This window comes from Prunus mume, linkage group LG6 (assembly GCF_029339155.1).
Source record: "Prunus mume cultivar Tortuosa linkage group LG6, ASM2933915v1, whole genome shotgun sequence".
In the NCBI taxonomy this organism is placed as follows: domain Eukaryota; kingdom Viridiplantae; phylum Streptophyta; class Magnoliopsida; order Rosales; family Rosaceae; genus Prunus; species Prunus mume.
The window spans coordinates 7,892,645-7,913,168 of record NC_142703.1 but is presented as its reverse complement, the minus strand read 5'-3'; the positions used below and the strand labels follow the sequence as shown (position 1 = coordinate 7,913,168).

The 20,524-nt window shown below is 37.6% G+C and overlaps 5 protein-coding genes across 7 annotated transcripts; 2 read left to right on the top strand and 3 right to left on the bottom strand.

Moving 5' to 3' along the window:
- The first annotated feature begins 942 nt into the window (after positions 1-942).
- Positions 943-1,727, top strand: AGP26 (arabinogalactan protein 26). The gene has a single exon (XM_008236766.2). It carries the CDS (start codon positions 1,052-1,054, stop codon positions 1,451-1,453), a length of 402 nt encoding a protein of 133 aa, XP_008234988.2. The 5' UTR covers positions 943-1,051; the 3' UTR covers positions 1,454-1,727.
- A 275-nt stretch (positions 1,728-2,002) lies between these two features.
- On the bottom strand, positions 2,003-5,632 carry LOC103333857 (protein NETWORKED 3C-like). 3 transcript variants are annotated; one of them, XM_008236765.3, is made up of 3 exons: positions 4,582-5,632; positions 4,292-4,410; positions 2,003-2,855 (listed from the first exon to the last, which is right to left on the bottom strand). In XM_008236765.3, exons 2-3 carry the CDS (start codon positions 4,377-4,379, stop codon positions 2,176-2,178), a joined length of 768 nt encoding a protein of 255 aa, XP_008234987.1. In that variant the 5' UTR covers positions 4,380-4,410; positions 4,582-5,632; the 3' UTR covers positions 2,003-2,175. The 3 variants fall into 3 exon arrangements, with proteins under 3 accessions (XP_008234987.1, XP_008234986.1, XP_088910579.1); XM_008236764.3 differs by having other exon boundaries at positions 4,292-4,396; XM_089054453.1 differs by lacking the exon at positions 4,582-5,632 and having other exon boundaries at positions 2,003-2,957; positions 4,292-4,402.
- Positions 5,633-5,690: 58 nt separating this feature from the next.
- On the bottom strand, positions 5,691-6,953 carry LOC103333946 (F-box/kelch-repeat protein At3g18720-like). Its single transcript, XM_008236856.2, has one exon. The coding sequence runs from the start codon at positions 6,738-6,740 to the stop codon at positions 5,811-5,813; it is 930 nt and encodes a 309-aa protein (XP_008235078.2). The 5' UTR covers positions 6,741-6,953; the 3' UTR covers positions 5,691-5,810.
- A 330-nt stretch (positions 6,954-7,283) lies between these two features.
- On the bottom strand, positions 7,284-10,487 carry TLP3 (tubby like protein 3). The gene is made up of 5 exons (XM_008236769.3): positions 9,204-10,487; positions 8,688-8,775; positions 8,304-8,433; positions 8,043-8,222; positions 7,284-7,960 (listed from the first exon to the last, which is right to left on the bottom strand). Exons 1-5 carry the CDS (start codon positions 9,546-9,548, stop codon positions 7,498-7,500), a joined length of 1,206 nt encoding a protein of 401 aa, XP_008234991.1. The 5' UTR covers positions 9,549-10,487; the 3' UTR covers positions 7,284-7,497.
- A 726-nt stretch (positions 10,488-11,213) lies between these two features.
- On the top strand, positions 11,214-14,809 carry LOC103333862 (sodium/hydrogen exchanger 1-like). The gene is made up of 14 exons (XM_008236770.3): positions 11,214-11,352; positions 11,604-11,811; positions 11,916-12,034; positions 12,136-12,233; positions 12,339-12,398; positions 12,557-12,603; positions 12,701-12,895; positions 13,084-13,197; positions 13,306-13,406; positions 13,527-13,628; positions 13,752-13,890; positions 13,973-14,035; positions 14,118-14,201; positions 14,299-14,809. Exons 2-14 carry the CDS (start codon positions 11,635-11,637, stop codon positions 14,653-14,655), a joined length of 1,656 nt encoding a protein of 551 aa, XP_008234992.2. The 5' UTR covers positions 11,214-11,352; positions 11,604-11,634; the 3' UTR covers positions 14,656-14,809.
- Positions 14,810-20,524: the final 5,715 nt, after the last annotated feature.

Here is a 20,524-nt window from a genome sequence, read left to right as displayed (position 1 = left end):
CGAAGTAAAAAGGCAAACCTGCAGATTAAATAAAGAGAAACCACATGACTAAGCTGTCTGTTCCAATATCCATCCAAAATAACACAGCCCATCATTCTACAATCTACAGCGCTCTCTCTCTCTCTCTCTCTCTCCAAACCAAACCAATTATTATCTAAATCTACCGGCTACCGGGATAAAGTATGGTTCTTGGTTGCTCTAACGGTCAGAAAAGCAGAGACCATGATCAGAATACTATTATACACAAACCCAAAATTTTTGAACCAACAAAAAAAGAAAGAAAAGGAAATCATCATTGTTTGATCATTAGCTGACCTCTTTCCAAATTTCTAATAAGGAAATGACTTGGCAGCTTATATTCATCCAACTTTTGCTTAAAAAGAAGAAAGCATCAAGTTTTGATATTTTTTGCTCCATTGACAAAACAGTTCCTGGGTTGACATTAGAATTTAGAAGAGTGAGTGTGACAGTGTCCAAATAAACAACATTTACCCAAACCCAAATTTCAATTTTTTTATTTTTCACTCTGTAGACTGTTCTGCGCTCTGTAGATGCAAGTAGCAAGGAGTATAAACCAACGCATCTGCATCTGCAGCCATCACAAGTTACCAACATAGCATGCCACTAACAGAAACTGTCATTCAATTAATGCCGCAATGTCTACATGCCAAGATTTAAAGCCTAATAGCAGATTCACGGACCAACTGCAGGCTGCGGCAAATGAAAGTTAACAGAAGAAGTAGAAAAAAATGCTTAAAGGGAAAAGAGACAGACACCTCATCCTCATGCTGTACAGAGGAAAATCACAAATGAAACCTTGTCCCTTAGCAGCACATGCAGAGCTGTATTACCATAGCAGCTTCCAATTGTATTTGGCACTTTGTGGTTCTGTCCCCACCACCACTTTCTCTCACAAGACCCTTTTAATCCCCTACTTATTCTTCCAGCTCTTTACTCTTCCATCCCCTTCTCTCTCTCCCCAAAAGACACATTTATTGAACTTCCTTTACTATTGTCAAGTGTAGAATTTGATTGATTATATCATCATTTAATGGCTTCCTTTTGCTCATTCTTGGCAATGTTCGTGATCTTCATGGCTTCCCATTCTTCCCTTGCCTTGGAATCTCAACCAGAAACTCAGTTTTCAAGTATATCTGCTGCACCAGCATTGCTTCCAGGTGCTCCTCTATCTTCTTCTCCAACCTTATCTCCAGATATTTCTCCTTTATTTCCTTCTCCTGGTGGTGTGCCACTTTCTCCAGCCGAGTCATCTCTGCCCACCATCCCATCAAGCCCGAGCCCTCCAAATCCAGAGGACACAGTTGCTCCTGGACCAGGATTGGCTTTTGCACCATCAGGGTCTCTGCCACTTTCCCATTCATCTCCTGTAACTTCATCTCTGCCTCTGAATGTGATTTTGTTTCTTGGCTTGCTGGTTTGCTCGTTTGTGTAATGCTTTTTTTCTGGTGTGGTGTGTGGTGTGTGATGTGAGAGATTTTGTGGTAATTGGAAAGAAAAAAAAGCAATGTTGGTGGAAAGCTTCAATTATTGTTAATTCATAGTGGTTTCCACTTTATGTTTGTAAACTATTTTGGTTAGAATATGTAGAATGCTTTAGTGTGTGATGTTAGGTAAATGCAGTTCGTGGCATTGTTATGGATTGTGATAGGATATTGTATCCAAAAGAATTTTAGAAAAATAAAAGTTGTAAGCCTTTCAGTCTTGTACTTTACTGTTTCCATTCTTTTACCTTCTTCTCTCTCAATGCATACTTATTGTTTCAGTTTTGATCTTTCTTTCACCTCTCTTGTTACGAGTCTTATGAATTGAAGAACAAAAACCTTCATTCTACTAGATTCTATTCATAAATCAGAATCTGAACCATAAGAACCATTGATTTTGATTGATCATTGTGTCTGCTGCAAAGACGCATAACTTTATGCATTCACCAAAGAATCTTGTACAAAATCAAAATTATATTTGAGTAAAGACAATAATTGAGTTACAGGCAATGCAAATAACATAGAAAGAATATCAAAATGTTAGAGCTATTTCAAAGATAACACTTCAAATTCCTATCTTAAATTAAAGGGGAAAGGCCCCTATAATCGATATAGACATCTAAGTAAACTGTGTACTACAAATTATACATATTACAAACATGTAAACATACATCTAGAGTGCAACAATTGTAGGATGAAACTTTGGAGACCTATTAAACAACTTCCTTAAAAATGTCCCTGTGAATTTGTTGCCCTCAGAGGGACTCGAATTTTTAGGTGATTCTCTGGCAAGGCACTTCTTTCTCAGCTCCACATTCTCCTCTTTGAGCATATCCACAGCTAAACTTAACTGTCTTATTACCTCTCTCTTCTCTTCATCTTTCTGCTTTATTTGATCCTTTTGGGTTCTGTTCTCTTCCTCAAGCTTCTCTATTACTTCCCTTAACTTCCTCACCTCATCATCACTAACCCCACCCGAAGCCTTCTCTTTCATTTCTTCATCAACTTGGGTTTCATCATCCAGTTCCGGATCATCAACTTCAGACTCGGAGTACTCCTCAGGTTCACAAGTTTCGGAATGGCTATCAAAGTTCAGATCCACCACGCTCATTGACTTCTCAGACTGGCATTTGGAGGAAGAGAATGGAGACCCTAATGTTGTCAGGAGACGAGTTCCTGGATCAGACTTAAGTTGATCATATCGCTCAGCCAATGACCGGTGAGCCCGATAAAATTCTTCAACCATGCTGATTAGCTGCGGCCGCTTCTTGTAATACATCTCTGCACGTTGAGCAAAGGAATCTGCATCTTCCTGAATCAGCTTTAGTATGTCCTCTGTCTTATGCTCTAGGTCTGCCATTGAAGGAAAGAGGCATCCACCAATCATTTAGTGACGTGAAAACATGAACAAACTGGTAAATGATACAACTTCACTTAGGGAGAAACTATTGCAACCTGGGAAGCATCCATGAAAATTATAATCTAAGATCATGTTACTGCTTGCAACTCCCAAGAGTTGTTGACCAAAAATAAAACAGCAAGCAGAGAGGATAACAAAAATAATGGGGAGATTCATATTTTTATTAGAGAGTCCCATGGCCCCTCTTAACTTTCTTTGTTCTTATGTATTATGTTCCTAAGAAAGGTTGTTTTGAAAATAACTAGATCCCAGTGGGTCCAAAACATGATGAGGCCATAAACATAAACAGTAGATATAAAGTCTATGGAGAAATCATTCATAGAAAGGTAAATATAAAAAGACTTTAACAATGTCTTTGGAGGGTGGACCTTAGTAGCCTAATCTGCAGTGAGGTGAGGACCACCACCACAACTCCTTGCATAATACAATCATCAAAACACTGACTTTATATATCACGTCTAAGAGCCAGAGCCATATGATGAAAAGATATAGTACACCTCCGGGTGGGTGATCCAGGGTTAATTACACCAGCCCTATCCCCTCCAGTTTCTAGTCTACCATTCCATCATGGGTAGGGTAGGGGACCATGATGATCAACTATCATAGTAAATGCTAGTGAGGTAATTAGTCAAACACCCAAGAATTAGCTATTATAAGTCTTTAGAAATTATACAAAACTTCATCAGAAGTGTTCCAATAGTTGATTCTTGTGCTAATCAGAATGTTGTTAATGGGAGAGTTATCTTACACAACCTTGTTTAAACCACTGATCGCTAAGTTCCACAACAATAAAAGTTACCAAAGGCGATATTATAAACAAAGGTGGAACTTTTTCCCTGGCGCTCAAGGTGTTTGATCCAAGAAACAAAAAATTAAAAACATACAATTAAGCTTAAAAAAATGCACTTCCCACATAAGCAAAGCCACCTTTTGGATTCATATCCATGAATATTTTATAAATTTTAATCTTTTTTTTATTGGGAGAGGTGGTGGGCTAGCCATTTTGTCTTTAAACTCGGTAAACAATAAGCTAATTTCATGAATCTTAGCATCAAATTTCTTCTACAGAAATGAAGGTGAGTAATCCCACATGTCTTCTTGTTAAACAATGCCAATAGGGTAATCGATTTGCAATCTCACCGACCATTCTTCCCAGCTATGTTCTCTCAAATCGCATAAAAGTTTTATACTTTATACAGGTCCCCACCACAACAATTAAAAAAGACTTCAACTTTCAAATTTCAGAAGTGTAGAAAGAGGATTTCAACGGTCAAGAATCAGAAACCTTTAGCACAGTAGCAGCTAAAAACCCAAAAAAAAAAAAAAATCTCGATCTAGAAAAAACAAAAAGGAAAAGTGAAGATGGTACCAGCGAGGGTGGTTTGAAGCCATGGAGAGCGTCTGGAGTTGCAGTGACTGTCATACAACCACCAGTGTGTCGTCTGCTGCCTCGTCATTTCTTCTCCTTGCTTACCTTCAAGCTCGGAACTTTGCACAATCAATTTTTACAACTCTCATTCAACAAGCCCAGCAACCCAAAAAATAAAATTTTAATTCGCAAATTAAAAAAATAAAAACCCATGAACTCCTACAACCATAAAAATTCAAACTCAAAACATGAAGAGAAAAAAAAAAACAAAGACAGAGATGAAAGAGTACCTGGTTTCTGATATTCCGCAGAGAGCCTCTCTCTCTCCCTCTCTCTCTCTCGATGTTGGCACTGTGGAGCTTTCGCAGAGAGTGGGAGAGTTTCTGTGAAAGAGTACGAATTTAAATACACTCCCTTGACCTTCAAAATTGTTTTGTCAACATATACTACTTGGATTTTCACTTCAAGCAATCAGGGTCCGACACGTATTAGGTAGGCCTCTGGAATTTTGTCTCATCCCAAAATTACAAACTTACCATAGCAAAATTCAAGGCGGATTCAAAACTTCAGATTTCTTGCAATTTTACGAAATTACTCAACTTTTATCTTATGTTTCCAAAATACACGAGGGTATTTTAGGAAAGTGAGATTTTTGTGAACATTGACCGCGTTGATCCTAGCTGGATCAAGGGCGGGGGAGCGTAGTGGGGGCCACAACAGAAGCAGAAATGAATATAGAGAGGAGGAGCATAAAAAAAAAAGGGATGGAGCATAAATGTGTAACGGTCATGAATATGAGATCCATAGTCACAGATACACTTCTGTATCTGTGTGAGCAAAAATGGTGACTTCATATGGCTTTTAGAAAGAAAGAAGAAAAAAAGGAAAGTAGTTTGTGGGTTTGAATGGAAGGCACACCAACCATGATGAACATTTCGATTGTTTTAGGCACATAATTAAGCATATATATTGTATACTTTTCACATAAATTAAGCCCGCATTCAGAGAGCATATATGAGTTAAGTAAGTTGATCAGAGTAGTAAGCCGGCTTCTTTGCATTTAAATGTGTATATTCTTCCTTGTAATTTAGACGTAATTTATACATCTAACGAAGTGTGTTGGATGGTTGTAATAATGAGTATTAACTCATATTGTAGACATATGCTTGATGAAGCACATAATTATTCATAGTCAACTTGCATTCATATGAGCATATCTCTCTGATGATATCATAAATGTTCATCACCTAAAAGATATGGAAAGTGTTATTCAGATAATGTACTAAAAGAAGATCTTTTTTTTTCATTATAAATAAAAAAAATCATATGTTTTCCCATCATCAACCATGTTTTTTTTGCCAGAAACTCCATATGTTAATTCACATGAACTCTTTATGCATTTCTGAGAAAGTAAATGATTTTATTTATTGTAGCTAAGAAAGAGTACATGTATGAGTAAAATAAGAAATAAGAAATCTAATTATTATTATTATTATTATTATTATATGACACTTGATTTCTAGGAGCTTTGAATCCAAATCGGGGCATAACACCAAGAGAAGAATCCTGCATCAGCGACCATCCCAAACCCATTGCTCTTGTTGTACATAAGACACTTGGATTGAGGCCTACGATCTGCCACAAAAACCTTCTTCTCCATCCCAAGAACATTGCTTAAACCTGGAACAGCACAGGAACCATAGGGACCTAGAAACAGTGTAACATCATCACCCAAGCAGCCCAAGTCTACCTCCTCCCATCCATACGTTCCTCCTTCCACTTTGAGCCTCTCAAGTTTCTCAGCAAAAGTTGAATCTGACTTCTTCTTCACTGCAAAGATTTCTCCATTGAACTCAAAGAAATAATTGCGAGCCCTCTCAAAACCATTGCCACGAACAATGTTCCAAGTCCTCAGTTTAGCATCAAATGTGGCAATTTTTCCATATGGATCCACACAATAGAAGCATCCCTTGTTATAGATGGCTTGGATTGATCCACCGAATAAACTTGGATCTCGTATGAAAACATGACGGGTCCAAGTTTCTTGTCCCACAAGCAAAGTGTCAATACGGACGCCAAAGACGCTAGGCATCCTATAGGTGAAAACAGTGCAATCAGGGGAGGTGGGGGAGGCTGAAAACGCTGCAGCAGTGATAACGCTGTGGTGGTATGGGATGTTGATTCTTTGACGTGAAAAGGGGTTGAAAAAGAAGAGTGAGGAGGTGTTGCGAGACTGTACGAGCAACCAACCAAACCCGGATGCGAGACACTCCGTTTGGTCCTCAAGTTCTGGAAATTTGATGAGCTTGGAGTTGGAGGTGTGGTTTTTAGGGTTTAACCAAGCATGATTTGATTCCCCAGAGAGTTCTCCAAGCAAGAACAACATGGGAATGTTTTTGTTGGTTTCAGATTTTTCCTCTTCGTGATGAGATTCATAGAGACATCCCATTATCGACGCAGAAGAATTTGGAAACGGCAAACAAAGAGGAAGGAAAAACTTTGAGGACTAATGAAAGTGATAGAATTGTACAACTTGTTAAGACTTGAGAGTAAAATCGCCAAATATATAGAGGCTTAATCCTTTCCCAACTTGGAAAGGAAAATATAAAGTTAGTGGGATTTCTTATTAGGTGAGTAGAGTTTTGAATTGGTTCATCTTTGGGTTTCTAAATTCTAAAAGGTTTTGCTCATCCAAATTCTGTCCATATGAAACGAGGAGTGAGGCAAAAACCGGGATCCTTCAAATTTGTTTCTTTTATACAAGCAAAGCAACAGTAGGGATCTCTCTAATTCGACATGTCAAAAGTATCAACCTCGAATTTGTAATTTTACATTGAAAACTCCGTAACTATGCCTTGGAGCCCAGAGGGAGCGTTTCCTCCCACAAGGATTGTGTTCTAAAAAGAGGCAACGCGAGGCCCAAGGCATATGCCTAGCCTTCGGCCCGGCCCAATATTTTTAAAGACAATCCAATCCAACTGTATTTCTCGTATTTACAACCAAACAGAAAAGAGAGGAGGCTCATCATTCTAGATACGAAGGGAAATAAAGTTTAAGCAAAATAAGATTTTGCATATCTTTAGAATACGAAAAGCACTTCTGAAAAAGGATAAAAAGCAAAAAGGAAACAGGTTTTGATTTAAATACAGACTACTGGAATTCCAAGCATTACGACTGTGGATTGCAACCTGCTTAGCGCTTGCCAATCATTCACAAGCAATCTTGGTGTCAAAGCTGCTCAGACAAATTGCAAATGCCTGAAAGGCTGAGATTGGATACTGATAATCCATGGTGAATACATCCTTGCCCACTTTTCCAAACTGGAGGATGACATTCTCATGCTCCTGGCCAGCAGCAACTCCGTTCTCTGGGGAAGCAACAAGCTGAAAATTCTTGACGGAAGCAACTGTTACTCGTCCATTGAAGTTGAGACACCAGCACTGGAGTTGTTCATGCCACCTAGGTGCCTTGTTCCTCAATACCAGCATACCTCCATTCTCGCCAGACTCGAAATTCTCCATTCGGGTTGATGTTGATCTGAAAAAAGGGAGGGATGGAAAACTATCTGGGTTGCTATGCAGAAATTCAGTCTGTGTGGGTGCCACGCCTCCTGGCTCAACAGCACGGGCAGGGATGGCATCCATTACACACTGCATTCTCCTCGGACCTCTGATTTTGATGGCAAATCAATCACAGTATTTATACAAAACATTACTTGAGAAAAGAAAAAGGAAAGTTATGTTTCTTGTACCTGGAACCCAAGACGTTCAACTCATAAGCAATGTGGGCCACAGGGTAGTTGCCAGCAGGAACCCTGGGGGAGACTTGTTTCATATTTACAAGCCTGGTTGAACGACATTTAGTGACTTTGGCTCCAGTATTAGTAGGTTGCGCATCATAGATTGTGAACTTAGTGCCCAGAAAATTTGATCTGTTCAAGGAAAATGGGATGATGAACTTAGGCCAACAAGAGGATCAAGAACTAGTCATCTCACAGGCCTGATAAACATACCTGAGCTTTCCGACAAAGCCACTGTTCCCTTTTGACACATCCTCAGCATTTACAGAGATGATGTAGTCTGTGCAGGTTGGGCGTCTACACTTTTTTGCAGCAAGAAGGAACTTCCCATCATCAGTTGAGGCTGGCAAGTACAAAAGCTAAAACAATTAATATTAAAAAATTACATCTTAGAAGGAGACTCTAGAAAACTTAACCTCGTTTTCTGTGTTTTAGTAACTACGTTGTTAACAACCAAATTACTTAATGAAATCCAAAATTAAAACCACATTACGAATCCTAACATGAGCATTACAGACAATGCAAAGAGCACAGTAATCCCAGCAAAAGCAACATTAGATCAGCACAGTCAGTCGGGACAAATATTCAGTAAATCACCTTGATTTAAACCCAGAAAAAGATAATATGTCTGGTTGCTACGACTCCGTTTTATATAACACTGAAGAAGGGATCCCCTTTGACCAGGCTGCAAAATATAAGCAAAGACTTCAGTTGTTATTTAAATTGATAACAATAAGATTAACAATTCTTAACTCCTTAATAAGACTTTATTGCCGGAAAAATATTTATGAAAATGTTTTGCTGAAGATATGAGAGGTAGCCTTAGTAGTTTCTTTTGCATGCACATTTCAATACAACAATCATCAATCAGCCATTATTTGGGAAGCTACCATTGCTACATACAATATAAGGATCTTTTCCTGACTCTGCAAATCAATTTCAAGATATAACAATGTAGCTCATCAAGCTAAACAAAAAATACAAACCAGAGGGGTATGTTATAACAAGCAACAGATTAAAGGTAAAACGAATACATTATACAATTGAACACAATTAGATAAAAGCATGAACAATTTATTCTTTGTAGGAAGGATATGGGCTACTATCTCAAACCTGCTTCAAAGAGATTGGGAATGTCAGCTTGCCCGAAACTTCTGGGGATTTCACAATCTCTTTCATGATTTCTCTCCAATTCTTGCAAACACCAGCACAAGAAACTACATTTTTCCGCGGAGGCCATGTATCATCAGATGCCTCTATTCTCATCAACACATCCCTCAAAAGCTCCGGTGGCATGTTAGCCCAACAACTCTGCTTCAAAGCATCAACTCGAAATGAGGTGGTATCCTGAACCACCCGTTGAGACCTTGATCTTATACCAAATTTCACATCAAAGCTTTTCCTAGAAATGCTCCCAAACTCACCTTTCATATCTTGAAATATACTCTTCAAAGACATCACTGAAATCCCAGAAGCCTGAAATGCTAAAAGGTATACTTTTAATCAAAGGGGACAACCGTTGATTAAAAATTTCTTCCCTCAAATGTGAATATCAATCAGCACAATTCACCACAAAATGTTACATCCGCACTCCATTTTTCATCCCAAGGTCTTATATACACAGTTTTCAGCCACTGATGCACTGTTTGTAGATCTACAAAACTATATTCAACCGATATATACTACACTGATAAATCCAATAACCCAAAAACTATAGATCAACTAAGATAAACCGCCAAATCGAATCAAAGTTTGTCACTTTTCCATAGATCTCTCTAGAAATACTTTCAAAAAACACCCTAAAAGAAAATGAATGCCAAACATTCCTGATAACCCATGAAAGCTTTACACTTTTACGGAGATTGAACCACACAAACCTCGGAGACCAGCTTACAGGAACATCTACAACGCCTGGTAAATACCAGATTTTGAGTCAGGGAGAGGGACTGAAACCCATTTTCCAAGGTTGGCAAATGAATGTAAGCGCCGAGGGCTGTAAATTAGGGTTTGGTGATCAGTGTTTTGTTGTCTGTGCTAGAGTCCCCGAGACAAGTGATAGGTGATGAATGATAGATCCTGTTACCAGTACACTCTCTTATCCAAGCTACTTCTTATTGGGCGAAGTCGATTGGTTCCGGGTTTGGATAGTTTGGAGGAATTGGATATTGGTTCAAGTTTAGCCCAACCCAACAATGAACAATTGTTTTTCTTTAACATTATCGGAACACGATTATTCTTGCAGTGAATTTAAGAAAACATGACATTTGAACTTGACCCAACAAAGAAAAAAGACATTTGAACAAATCTGACATGATAGTCTCATGTGGCACAATTAAGTGCAGTCCGCATCCAAAAATAAAATAAAATTGAGTGCAATTAATGCAAGTCTTTGAACACTTATGTATTGAGCCGCTTGATTTAACGACTATATACAATTCAAAAATTAAAAAAATTTGGCCGTTTAATGGCATGTAAATATTAAAATGATATAAACTTTTAGTGGCGCGCAATATGAATGACCCAATGAGTATATATCATTAACCAACAACGTCAACAAAAAAAGAATTACGAAATACATTTATCATCCACATATTTATTGATTTATATTCTTCTTAATACGAATTAGTTTTCTTACATTAAAACAATTCACAACCTCTTTTGATGAGAATGTTGTAGTAGTTTTTTTGTGGACATTCTAAACTTAGTGATAATGTTTTAGCAGCAGTTGTTGTTAACAACAACTGCTGGGGGGTTTCTCATCTTTTTTTTTTATTTTTTCTGTTGATAACCGATAAAAATAAGGTTAGTTTTTGTTTTTCGTTTTTGTTTTTTGTTTTTTTGTTTTTTTGTTTTTACCCAAGAAAAAGAGGTAATGCTACGGGCACCTACTCCTAGACCCAGGGTAGAAAGGGCAAGACAGTCACAGGTGGCAGTTCTTGATTGGCAGGCTTTCAATTAAAGATTTTACTTTCCCTTTTCCAAAGCGGTAACAATACTCGCGTAGGGTGTACAACAAGGTTAGAGCTGAGCTGGGGCCCACTTACTCGGACGGCTCTGATTCTCCCGCGACTTCAACGCTATAAAAGGACTTCGTCTTCTTTCTTTTCTTTCGCGGTCTTTCAAGTCTCTTTTTCTCTGGATTCTTATTTTCTGCTTCGCAGTTCTTCTCTCTCCCTCTAAAACTATTTGACTCCTTTCTCTCTCTAAAAGTCAAATTTCATCTCGTCTTGCTGTAGATTGCGCGGCCATTGATATTATAGAGGTGCGCACTGTTTCTTTTCCAGTCCTGTTTGGTTTCATAGAAAGTGGAGTGGAGGAAAAGAAAAGAAAGTTTTCATTCTAATGTCTTTAAGCCTTACGCTCATGACTTGTTTTCGTTTCTATGTTTGAATTTTCATTGAAGTAATTTGATGCAGAGTTATTGGTATCTGGAATTTATTTTCTTATGAAAGTTTGAGCATTATGTATTTTTTGAGTTGAGCCTTTGTGACGATTTGAGTTTAATTTTATCAGGAGCTTGCAGAGATTGAGTGGCTCCATCTCGATGGGTTTCCCTTTAGTCTCTGCTTTGATGAGACTGGGGGTGAAATCGACCACCACCGACGAAGCTCCCATAAATTCCATAACTTTATTTGTGGTGCTCCTTTGTTTTTGCGTTGTGATTGGTCATCTTCTGGAGAAAAGTCGATGGATGACTGAATCAGTCACTGCCCTTCTCATTGTAAGTTCCTCCAAATTAAATGCTCTAGCTTTGGCTTACTGAATCACATGTCATTGTTTCGGAATTTTCAGATGATTTTTTTATTGGGTTTGATTTGAATGCAGGGCCTTTGTACTGGAATTGTTATTCTTCTAAATACCGAATGGAAAAGCTCACGCGTCTTAGTTTTTAATGAAGATATTTTCTTCATATATCTTCTGCCACCTATTATATTCAATGCTGGGTAAGCCATGTATTTCATATCAATCTCATCTCAGCCTTTTATATTCAATGCTGCCTCATAATGATCGTCAAGTTTCCTGGTTTCATTATTTTCCACACCAGATTCCAGGTGAAAAAGAAGCGGTTTTTCCAGAACTTCATGACAATCATGCTGTTGGGTGCTGTTGGCAGTTTTATATCATTTGTCATTATATGGCTAGGTAAGTTATAAATAATCTAGCAGGTCAGTATAAGGCTGATATTGCAAGAGAAACTCACCAAAGCTACGGTTTATGATGGTTGCAACTTTTGTAATTTTGATCCAGGTTCGTTGCAGTTATTCGAAAAAATGGACATTGGTTTCCTGGAGATGAACGATTATCTTGGTAACCTCTCTATTACTTTCTCATTTTAATCTACATAAATTTTGTTGTGTAATTACACTCTTGTTTGAGTTCATATTTGTGTTGTATTTGAAACATTTATTACTTCTTATTTTTGCCCCTTTATGCTCTTATTTTTTGTTTCACTTCTCTACGTGTAGCACTTGGAGCAATCTTCTCAGCTACAGATACTGTTTGCACCCTTCAGGTGTGTATATTTTCCTCATGGCCCTGTTTATTGAAACATAAAATCAGTGGATAACTAAAATTGTAAATCATTATTAAGTTTGTATCTGATGTGGCAGGTGCTTAATCAAGATGAGACGCCTTTACTGTACAGTCTAGTCTTTGGAGAAGGTGTTGTAAATGATGCCACATCTGTGGTACTTTTCAATGCAATCCAGAGATTTGATCTCTCTCACATCAACTCAACCATTGTGATGGAGTTTATTGGCAATTTCTTATATCTGTTTCTGACAAGCACATTGCTGGGTATAGCTGTGAGTCTTTGTGCACATTCTCATTTTCTCATGTTCATATTATCAGCTTTCGTGCATGACTGATGGCATTAGGGAGATTTCATGGTAGACCTAGACCGAAAAAGAAACAGAGAAAGATGGGAGTTCGGTCAGGTTTATAATTGTACCTTGGAAGACTCATTTTCTCATCTTCTCTTTTACACTTGCAGGTCGGATTGCTTAGTGCATACATCATGAAGAAGTTGTACCTTGGCAGGCACTCTACTGATCGTGAAGTTGCTCTTATGATTCTAATGGCTTATTTGTCATATATGGTGGCAGAAGTAAGATTTTGATTTACCCTCTTGGACTGAAAGCTCAATCCAGTTTGGTTTTAGATATTGACTGGTCTTTGACTCTGTTAACAATGACAAATTTTATTCATCTTCCAGCTGTTCGATTTAAGTGGCATTCTTACTGTTTTCTTCTGCGGGATTGTCATGTCTCACTATACCTGGCACAATGTAACCGAAAGCTCAAGAGTTACAACCAAGTAAGCCAACTTTTCCAAAAGTTTAACATAGCAGACATGTATGTGTGTATAAATATACAGAGCATGGACAAACAAGTCACGTGTCTGTTTCTTTCTCATGTGCTGTTTTCACAACTGCAGGCATGCTTTTGCAACATTATCATTTGTTTCGGAGATTTTCATCTTCCTGTATGTTGGTATGGATGCCTTGGACATTGAGAAGTGGAAATTTGTAAGCCAGAGGTAACACCTATATGTATACAAATGGACAGTTTGATAGTATTGTTGATGACTTTCCCTGCAGCCCAACCCTCCCATTTGTTTTAAAGTCATTAAAAGCTTATTTTTCTGCTTATTTTTTAACAGTCCTGGGACATCAATTGGAGTAAGTTCGATATTACTTGGCCTGGTTCTGATTGGAAGAGCTGCTTTTGTATTTCCCCTATGTTTTGCTTCGAACTTAACTAAGAAACATCAGAGCGACAAAATTGGATTTAAGCAACAGGTTAGCTATTTTGGTATCTGTTGTTGAAGTTTTCAGCCTCTTGAATTACTTAGTGACTGATTCATTGACAAAAATCAAACAGGTAACGGTATGGTGGGCAGGACTCATGAGAGGTGCTGTATCTGTGGCTCTTGCTTATAATTGGGTAAGGAATGGATCAAATTTAATGACTTTACTTTACTACTTGTTTTAATGTAACCAAGTTTTTAATATGCTGTGTTTTTCAGTTTACAATGTCAGGCCATACTCAACGCCGTGGAAACGCAGTCATGATCACTAGTACAATCACAGTTGTTCTCTTCACCAACGTGGTAAAATTCCTTATCCACTTTAAAACTTTTACTTGTTGTAAGACTGAGGCCTGCTCTTTGCCTGCTTATCACTTAAGTCGGTGTTTGGCAATTGCAGGTGTGCGGATTATTGACTAAGCCTCTTGTAAGGTGGTTGTTGCCACAACATAAACACTCAGGCAGCATCCTGTCCTCTGAATTATTATCATCTGAGACGTCTCTGGCTATGCCACTCCTCACTAATGGGGACGATCTAAAGTGGGATATGGCCGGTGATAGAATTCCCCGTCGAACTGTTCTGCGTATGCTCTTGATGACACCGGTTCGTTCTGTGCATTACTACTGGAGAATGTTTGATGACAGTTTCATGCGTCCTGTCTTTGGCGGTAGAGGATTTGTGCCATTCGCTCCTGGTTCACCCAACGAAGACATTGTGCACCAATCGGTAGTTGGGGAGCAGCAGATAGTAGAGTAATATTATAACTTGAGGACTGATTGTTTTGCTGGGTTATATATTGGTGTAAATAGTCAAAATTATAACTTATAGGCAGGCCTCCCTCCCTGAGCCGTGTTGTATTGTACATATGCAGACATTATGGAACTCAAGGAAAGAAATGGGATTAACAGTACTCTGACCAGCAGTCAAATTCTTATTCTTTTGACAGAAAAGTTAGTAGATTTTGTAGCATGCCTATAAACATACAAGGTCATCTGATTTTGAATGAGGAAAAGAACAAGATTCTTTCTCAATTAAACTTTCATCAAGGTAAACTATTACTTCAATTAACGATTATCTTAGGTGTCAATTTGGAAGTAAATAACAAGATTCAAAGTAACAGTTTAAAAAGATGATTCGGAATTCGCGTTACAACTCCTCTCAGGGAATCAAATAAACATAAACTCAGCAACTTTTACATAAACATGGCTCCAAAGCTAAAAGTAACAGCCAACTTCAAAAACAAATTGGATCAGAAAGGAGGAGGTCCGGGAGGACCATATCCGCCACGAGGGCCGCCAAAGCATTCTTGGAGCAAACCACAGCAGCACAAGCAGTAGAAGCTGCAACAACAACACACTTCAGATTTCAGTTCATAATTAACTTCACAGGCATATATAGACAACTTTGCAAGCAAGCACTATCTAAATAACAAAAAGGGTCTTACGAATTTACAAAGAATAATCATTCATTTGAAACAAAAATTCAAATGGGTGTTCATAAATCATAATTACCAAGAAGATACCAGGTTGCACAATCCATCACCAAAACCCCCAAAAAAGCCAGGTCCACCCCAGAAACCACCGCCACCCCATGGCCCCCCAGGCCCGGGGCCCCAGCCACCAGGTCCTCCAGGCCCGGGGCCCCAACCACCAGGTCCTCCAGGTCCAGGGCCTCCCCAGCCACCAGGTCCTCCAGGTCCAGGGCCTCCCCAGCCACCTCCTCCTGGCCCTCCACCTCCACCGCCAGGTCCGCCAGGTCCCATAACTAACCCTTTATCTCAGAGTGCCAACTGCCCAGCAAAAGAGAAGAGAACCTTCAAGTCCGGAGGTGTAGCTGAATCTGATGATCCTTGTAAGAACAGAAAACCAATGCCGAACTAAACAAGTTCAGTTGAATGTATATAAACAAAAAATGTGGGAAGTGGGAAGAGAGAGAGGCCGGCAGGCAGCGTGAGCTTACTTAACCTGGAAGCAAGCATTTGAAGATATTATTTACAAACACTTCTACCAACTCTTCACTCTAAACCTGCAAGTCAAACCACACAACAAGACAACTATCCTTCTTCAACTTACCAGTCTTACACCTTGCAATCTATATGTTTGTCGGCGAGAAGGATAAAATTCGCCAGGAAATCTCTATCCCGGAGAAAACTCGTCGGGAAGGATCAAAATTCCCCTAATTGGGATGCCACTTTTATGAAACTTCTAGGCTCTCTTTTTTTTTTTTTTCTTTTCATTTTGCTTCTCGTTGGTTTCACTTTCAGGTTCATACATGAGCACTGGTTCATGCATGCCTCACGCTGCACCAAAATTACTGCCTCTAAAGCCCAATCGCCCCAAAAGGATGAGCTATAAGGGGGTTTGCTTAGTAGGATGACAACATGTGATACTGATTAAAGCCTGATTTTTGCCACAAACTCTTTTCTTTTCTCGCCATTTTCTCAGCAAACAAACAGTATATACTCGTTTATGATGTTAAAGACAGAGTTTTAAAGAGACAGAGAGAAAAGGGGGCCTCAGATTAGCATATTGGCACATTCCTCATCCCAACGACAACCCATGCGCATAAACGTCGTCGCTGCTTATGGCCTTTATGCTTCTCATCATCAGCGATTACTCAATTCCGGAAATCCAAAAATCCTGTTTTTGCCAATTTTTGAACACCCTTAACCGAATTAACCCACACAGAATCAATTTTATCATCACAATAAATATAAATAAAAAGAAAAGATTGGATCTTTCTCAAATTAAGAACTCACAAAGACAGAGAGCAAAACTCCGATTAGGGTTTTGAAAAATAACACCTCCTTCCGTGTCAGAAGCTTTGCTTATATGTAGGAAAAATCAAGGGTGAGTTTGGGATTGCCGTCAGTTAAAAAAAAAAAAAAAAAAAAGATAATTCTGTTGTGTTTTGAAAATAGTTATTTGTATAGTAAAGTAGTTCTATATTTGGTACACAATATTTTAAAAAGTGTCGTTAGTACAAAAAATAATATTAAAATCGTTTAATAAATTTTAATATAAAATTGTTGTAACTGTAAATAATAACTAAAATAGACATAACGAAAGTATTATGTGTTAATCATGTGGTAATAGTGGTGGTGGTGGGGTGGTTAAAAAGATTGAGGTGAAGATGGTAGTGAAAGAGGTGGTGATGAAGGGGGAGGTCGAGGTTGTGGGGATTGCAGTTGTGGAGGTGGAGGTTGAGGAGGAGGATGAGGTGGTGGTGGTGGCAGCGTAGTGGTGATGGAGGTGGAGGTGGAGAAGGAGGTGGTAATTTTGGTGGTGATGGTGTCAAAGAAGGAGGAGGATATGGTGGCGGTGGCGGTGGAGGCAGTGGTGGCGATGGAGGTGTATTTTGGGAATTTAAAAAAAGTCATCAAAGGATCATTTCTGCTTCTTTTGAAAGTAGTTTTGAAAAGCAACTCATAACTTGCTTTTAAACGCTATTGTCAAAAGCAATGCTTTTAAAATACGGGATTTTTATTTTTACCAAACACTTGAACTGCTTCACTTTAAAGTGAAGTAGGTTTTTGACCAAAAAAACAATCCTAAACAAGGGTGGTGCCCTTGCAACTTTATGTCCAGTTTTACCCCTAAGTGAATTATTATTATTATTATTTTGATAAAAGAGTTAATACTTTAAATTAGGCTTATTTATAACAATGCTCCCCAAAACTACTATTAAAGCTCACTTTTACCATTAGGCTTATTCGAACTTGTGTGTAAAAAGACGAGTTCACTGTCTTCACCAACAACAAGACCTCCAATTCAAGCAAACTGTAACTAACAAGGAGAAGAGTATAGATAGGTTGCAAGAATTGACAAAACACAGACATTTTCGCAAAATATTAAGGTCCTGTTTGGTATTCTATTAAAAAATATAGATTAAAAAACTATGATTCTTTTTTAAAACATGAGTTTTCAAATAGTGATTTTAAGATCTAAAAACTTATTCAGTATTGAACTCCAAATTATTTTTAAGATCTAAAAAAATTGAAATTAAAATCAGAAAATTAGAAAAGAAAATGTGTGAGAGAGAGAGAGAGAGAGAGAGAGAGAGAGGGAGGAGAGGGAATATATATATATATATATAAAGTAAAGGGTAGAGAATTGTAAAACATTCAAAATACCAGAAAATGCCCTTGGTTAATTCAAACATTAAGAATTGAAATTATTAATTAAATGAGGATGATATGGTAAATTCATATTTTTTAATATTAAAAAAAAGAAAAAAAGATAATAGGTCATACTTTTGTGGAACATAACTACCCATATTATATTTTCTTAATTCTAAAAAAAAAAAAAGAATCAATTGGCACATGCGTGAGCGTGTGCCAAGGAGCTAGTATACATAAAATCTTTAAAAATAATAATAATAATAATAATAATAATGAATGTGTTTTTGAGTTTTTTTTTCAGGTTTGAGTCTTTGAAAATAGATCTACCAAACGAGTTTTTGTGAGTTTGGACTTAAAATATATTTTTGAGTTTATAAAATTATATCTAAATAGGATACCAAACATGCCCTAAAAAATTTATTTGGATTATGCTAGTTAGTGAGGACAGTAATTCTGTCCTCTTGAACACCAGTTTGAATCCTCTCATTTAATATTATTTGTATAATAAAACAATAAAAGATTCAACACGCATTATAAAGATGGGCCTCACCCCTCGGATATCAATGTAAGGCCCATGCGCATATAATAACCAAACCCAAACCCAAACCCAAATGTCACAAAAATTGGTCTCCATTTCCAATTGGCAAACCTTTCATCCTTTAGATTTGCATATAAGAACCAAACCCAAATGTCACAAAAATTGGTCCCCAATCCTCTGAATCTGGATTGGACAGAGAGAGAGAGAGAGAGAAATCCCTTGAATTATTGGTCCACTCTTAGTTGGACCATTAGTGGCTAAAAGTATACGTACGTAGATTAATCAATGAAGTAGAGCCATCAGATCAGTTGGGTAAGTTTTAACCATCAGGATTCTCAGGACCACGACACCTATAGGCTATACATAATATTTAAAGTTTCCACCAGAAAAGCGCACTTGGCCCATGACATAAACTCCTCAAAAACCTACAGATGGAATTGATAATAACTCACAAAGTTATAACGTCTTGGTGTGAGGTCTCACCAACTAGCTGCAAGCCAACCATCATCAGCATTAAATTGAGATATTTACTCATATATTTATTCTTAACACTAATAAAATAAATAAATTCTATATTATTTAATTTTCTATAAAAAAAATGATGGTTTGTTCTGTTGAATTTAATTTTGATTATTAAATTACTTTGATGTCCTATTGACTGTTTCGGGTTGGGTTTGTTTTGAGAAATCGATGACAATTTTGTAATTTAAAAGAAGTTAAAAGTCTTTTTGTTATGTTGTAAATGGACTTTTGGTGTGTTTCTAAAGTTCATTTCAAATATATATATTTTTTATAATTTAGACTCATATATTAAGTATAATAACGAATTTCCCTTTCTATATTTTACCCCCCCAAGCCCCAACAATCCACAAATGCTTTATTGCACTAAATAGCTGCACCTTTTTTAAAATATACAAACGATACTGAAGCTTAAGAGAATCAAATTAAAATCTTGAGTACAAGAGTAAATGTTGTTACTCAACTAAGTTAGTAAAAGCTTCTTGAGCACTGAAGAGTTACCTAGCAATCTTGGCAGTACTGTTGCGGAGAGTCCATTTCATCTAAGTAATTCATTTTTGAGCAGCTGAATTTTATTTCATACACACAGAGGAGACTGATAGTTGCAGGATGACAAAAAGGAGGGGGTTTATAATTAATCCTGCCCTCGCTCACACTATATATATTTAACATATCAAATCATTAAAACCAATTATATTTTGTACAAGACAATACATATCTGGCTATTCACCATTGGCTAATTATTTGGGGCCTTCTCATTAAACCCATCAGCTCAAGCGTGCTTGGGGGCCGAATCTTAATTTGTCCTGTTGTAGACAAACTAAGCAGAGAAAGTTTCTAGGAAGGCTGCTGATAGAACATGGTGCCGCTACTTTTCTTGGTAAGACCTACACATCCAAGCAGTACTTTATTTCTACGCATGATTGATTGTGCATGTCAACTAAATATTAAGTCAGCTGCGAGCCGTATCCGATTGTTTAGCATACAATTAGATTGGGCATCTATTGTACGTAAACGAGCTTTAGAGATGCGTTACAGTCAGTCAATTGTATGTAATTTGCGTGAAGAATTCATGTACGTATCCATTAATCACTCGATAATGTTTTACTTAAGTGATTGTTGTTAGAATCTCCATACCATCTGTTGGTCAAGTCCAGTTGGTGACATGCTACTCCTACTAGGAACACAAATTTTGTCTTAACCCAGCGGAAAACGACGGCTTACATTATTTATTTATTTTTTATTTTGTAAGGATGGCAGTTGATGATTAGTTACTATTATTCTTTTCTTCAACAAATCCCGAACCCACATTTTAATCGTGTGTCTGCTTATATCAACGAAATTAGGTAAAATTATACCCACCGCGCCATCTGTCAACGCGCATGATAATTCCGAAAAATTAGGTTAAATTCCAATTTATTTATCTTTCCTTTTTTTTCAAAAGCCTA

Excerpts from the sequence above, each read along its gene's own strand:
- AGP26 (XM_008236766.2), top strand. The coding sequence starts at position 1,052 with ATGGCTTCCTTTTGCTCATTCTTGGCAATGTTCGTGATCTTCATGGCT.
- LOC103333857 (XM_008236765.3), bottom strand. The coding sequence starts at position 4,379 with ATGACGAGGCAGCAGACGACACACTGGTGGTTGTATGACAGTCACTGC. Across the intron at positions 2,856-4,291 it reads GCTTCAAACCACCCTCGCTG|ACCTAGAGCATAAGACAGAG; the intron begins GTACCATCTTCA and ends CTTCAATGGCAG.
- LOC103333946 (XM_008236856.2), bottom strand. The coding sequence starts at position 6,740 with ATGGGATGTCTCTATGAATCTCATCACGAAGAGGAAAAATCTGAAACC.
- TLP3 (XM_008236769.3), bottom strand. The coding sequence starts at position 9,548 with ATGTCTTTGAAGAGTATATTTCAAGATATGAAAGGTGAGTTTGGGAGC. Across the intron at positions 8,223-8,303 it reads GGCTTTGTCGGAAAGCTCAG|ATCAAATTTTCTGGGCACTA; the intron begins GTATGTTTATCA and ends TTCCTTGAACAG. Across the intron at positions 7,961-8,042 it reads TTGAACGTCTTGGGTTCCAG|AGGTCCGAGGAGAATGCAGT; the intron begins GTACAAGAAACA and ends CATCAAAATCAG.
- LOC103333862 (XM_008236770.3), top strand. The coding sequence starts at position 11,635 with ATGGGTTTCCCTTTAGTCTCTGCTTTGATGAGACTGGGGGTGAAATCG. Across the intron at positions 11,812-11,915 it reads CAGTCACTGCCCTTCTCATT|GGCCTTTGTACTGGAATTGT; the intron begins GTAAGTTCCTCC and ends ATTTGAATGCAG. Across the intron at positions 14,036-14,117 it reads TGGCTCTTGCTTATAATTGG|TTTACAATGTCAGGCCATAC; the intron begins GTAAGGAATGGA and ends TGTGTTTTTCAG.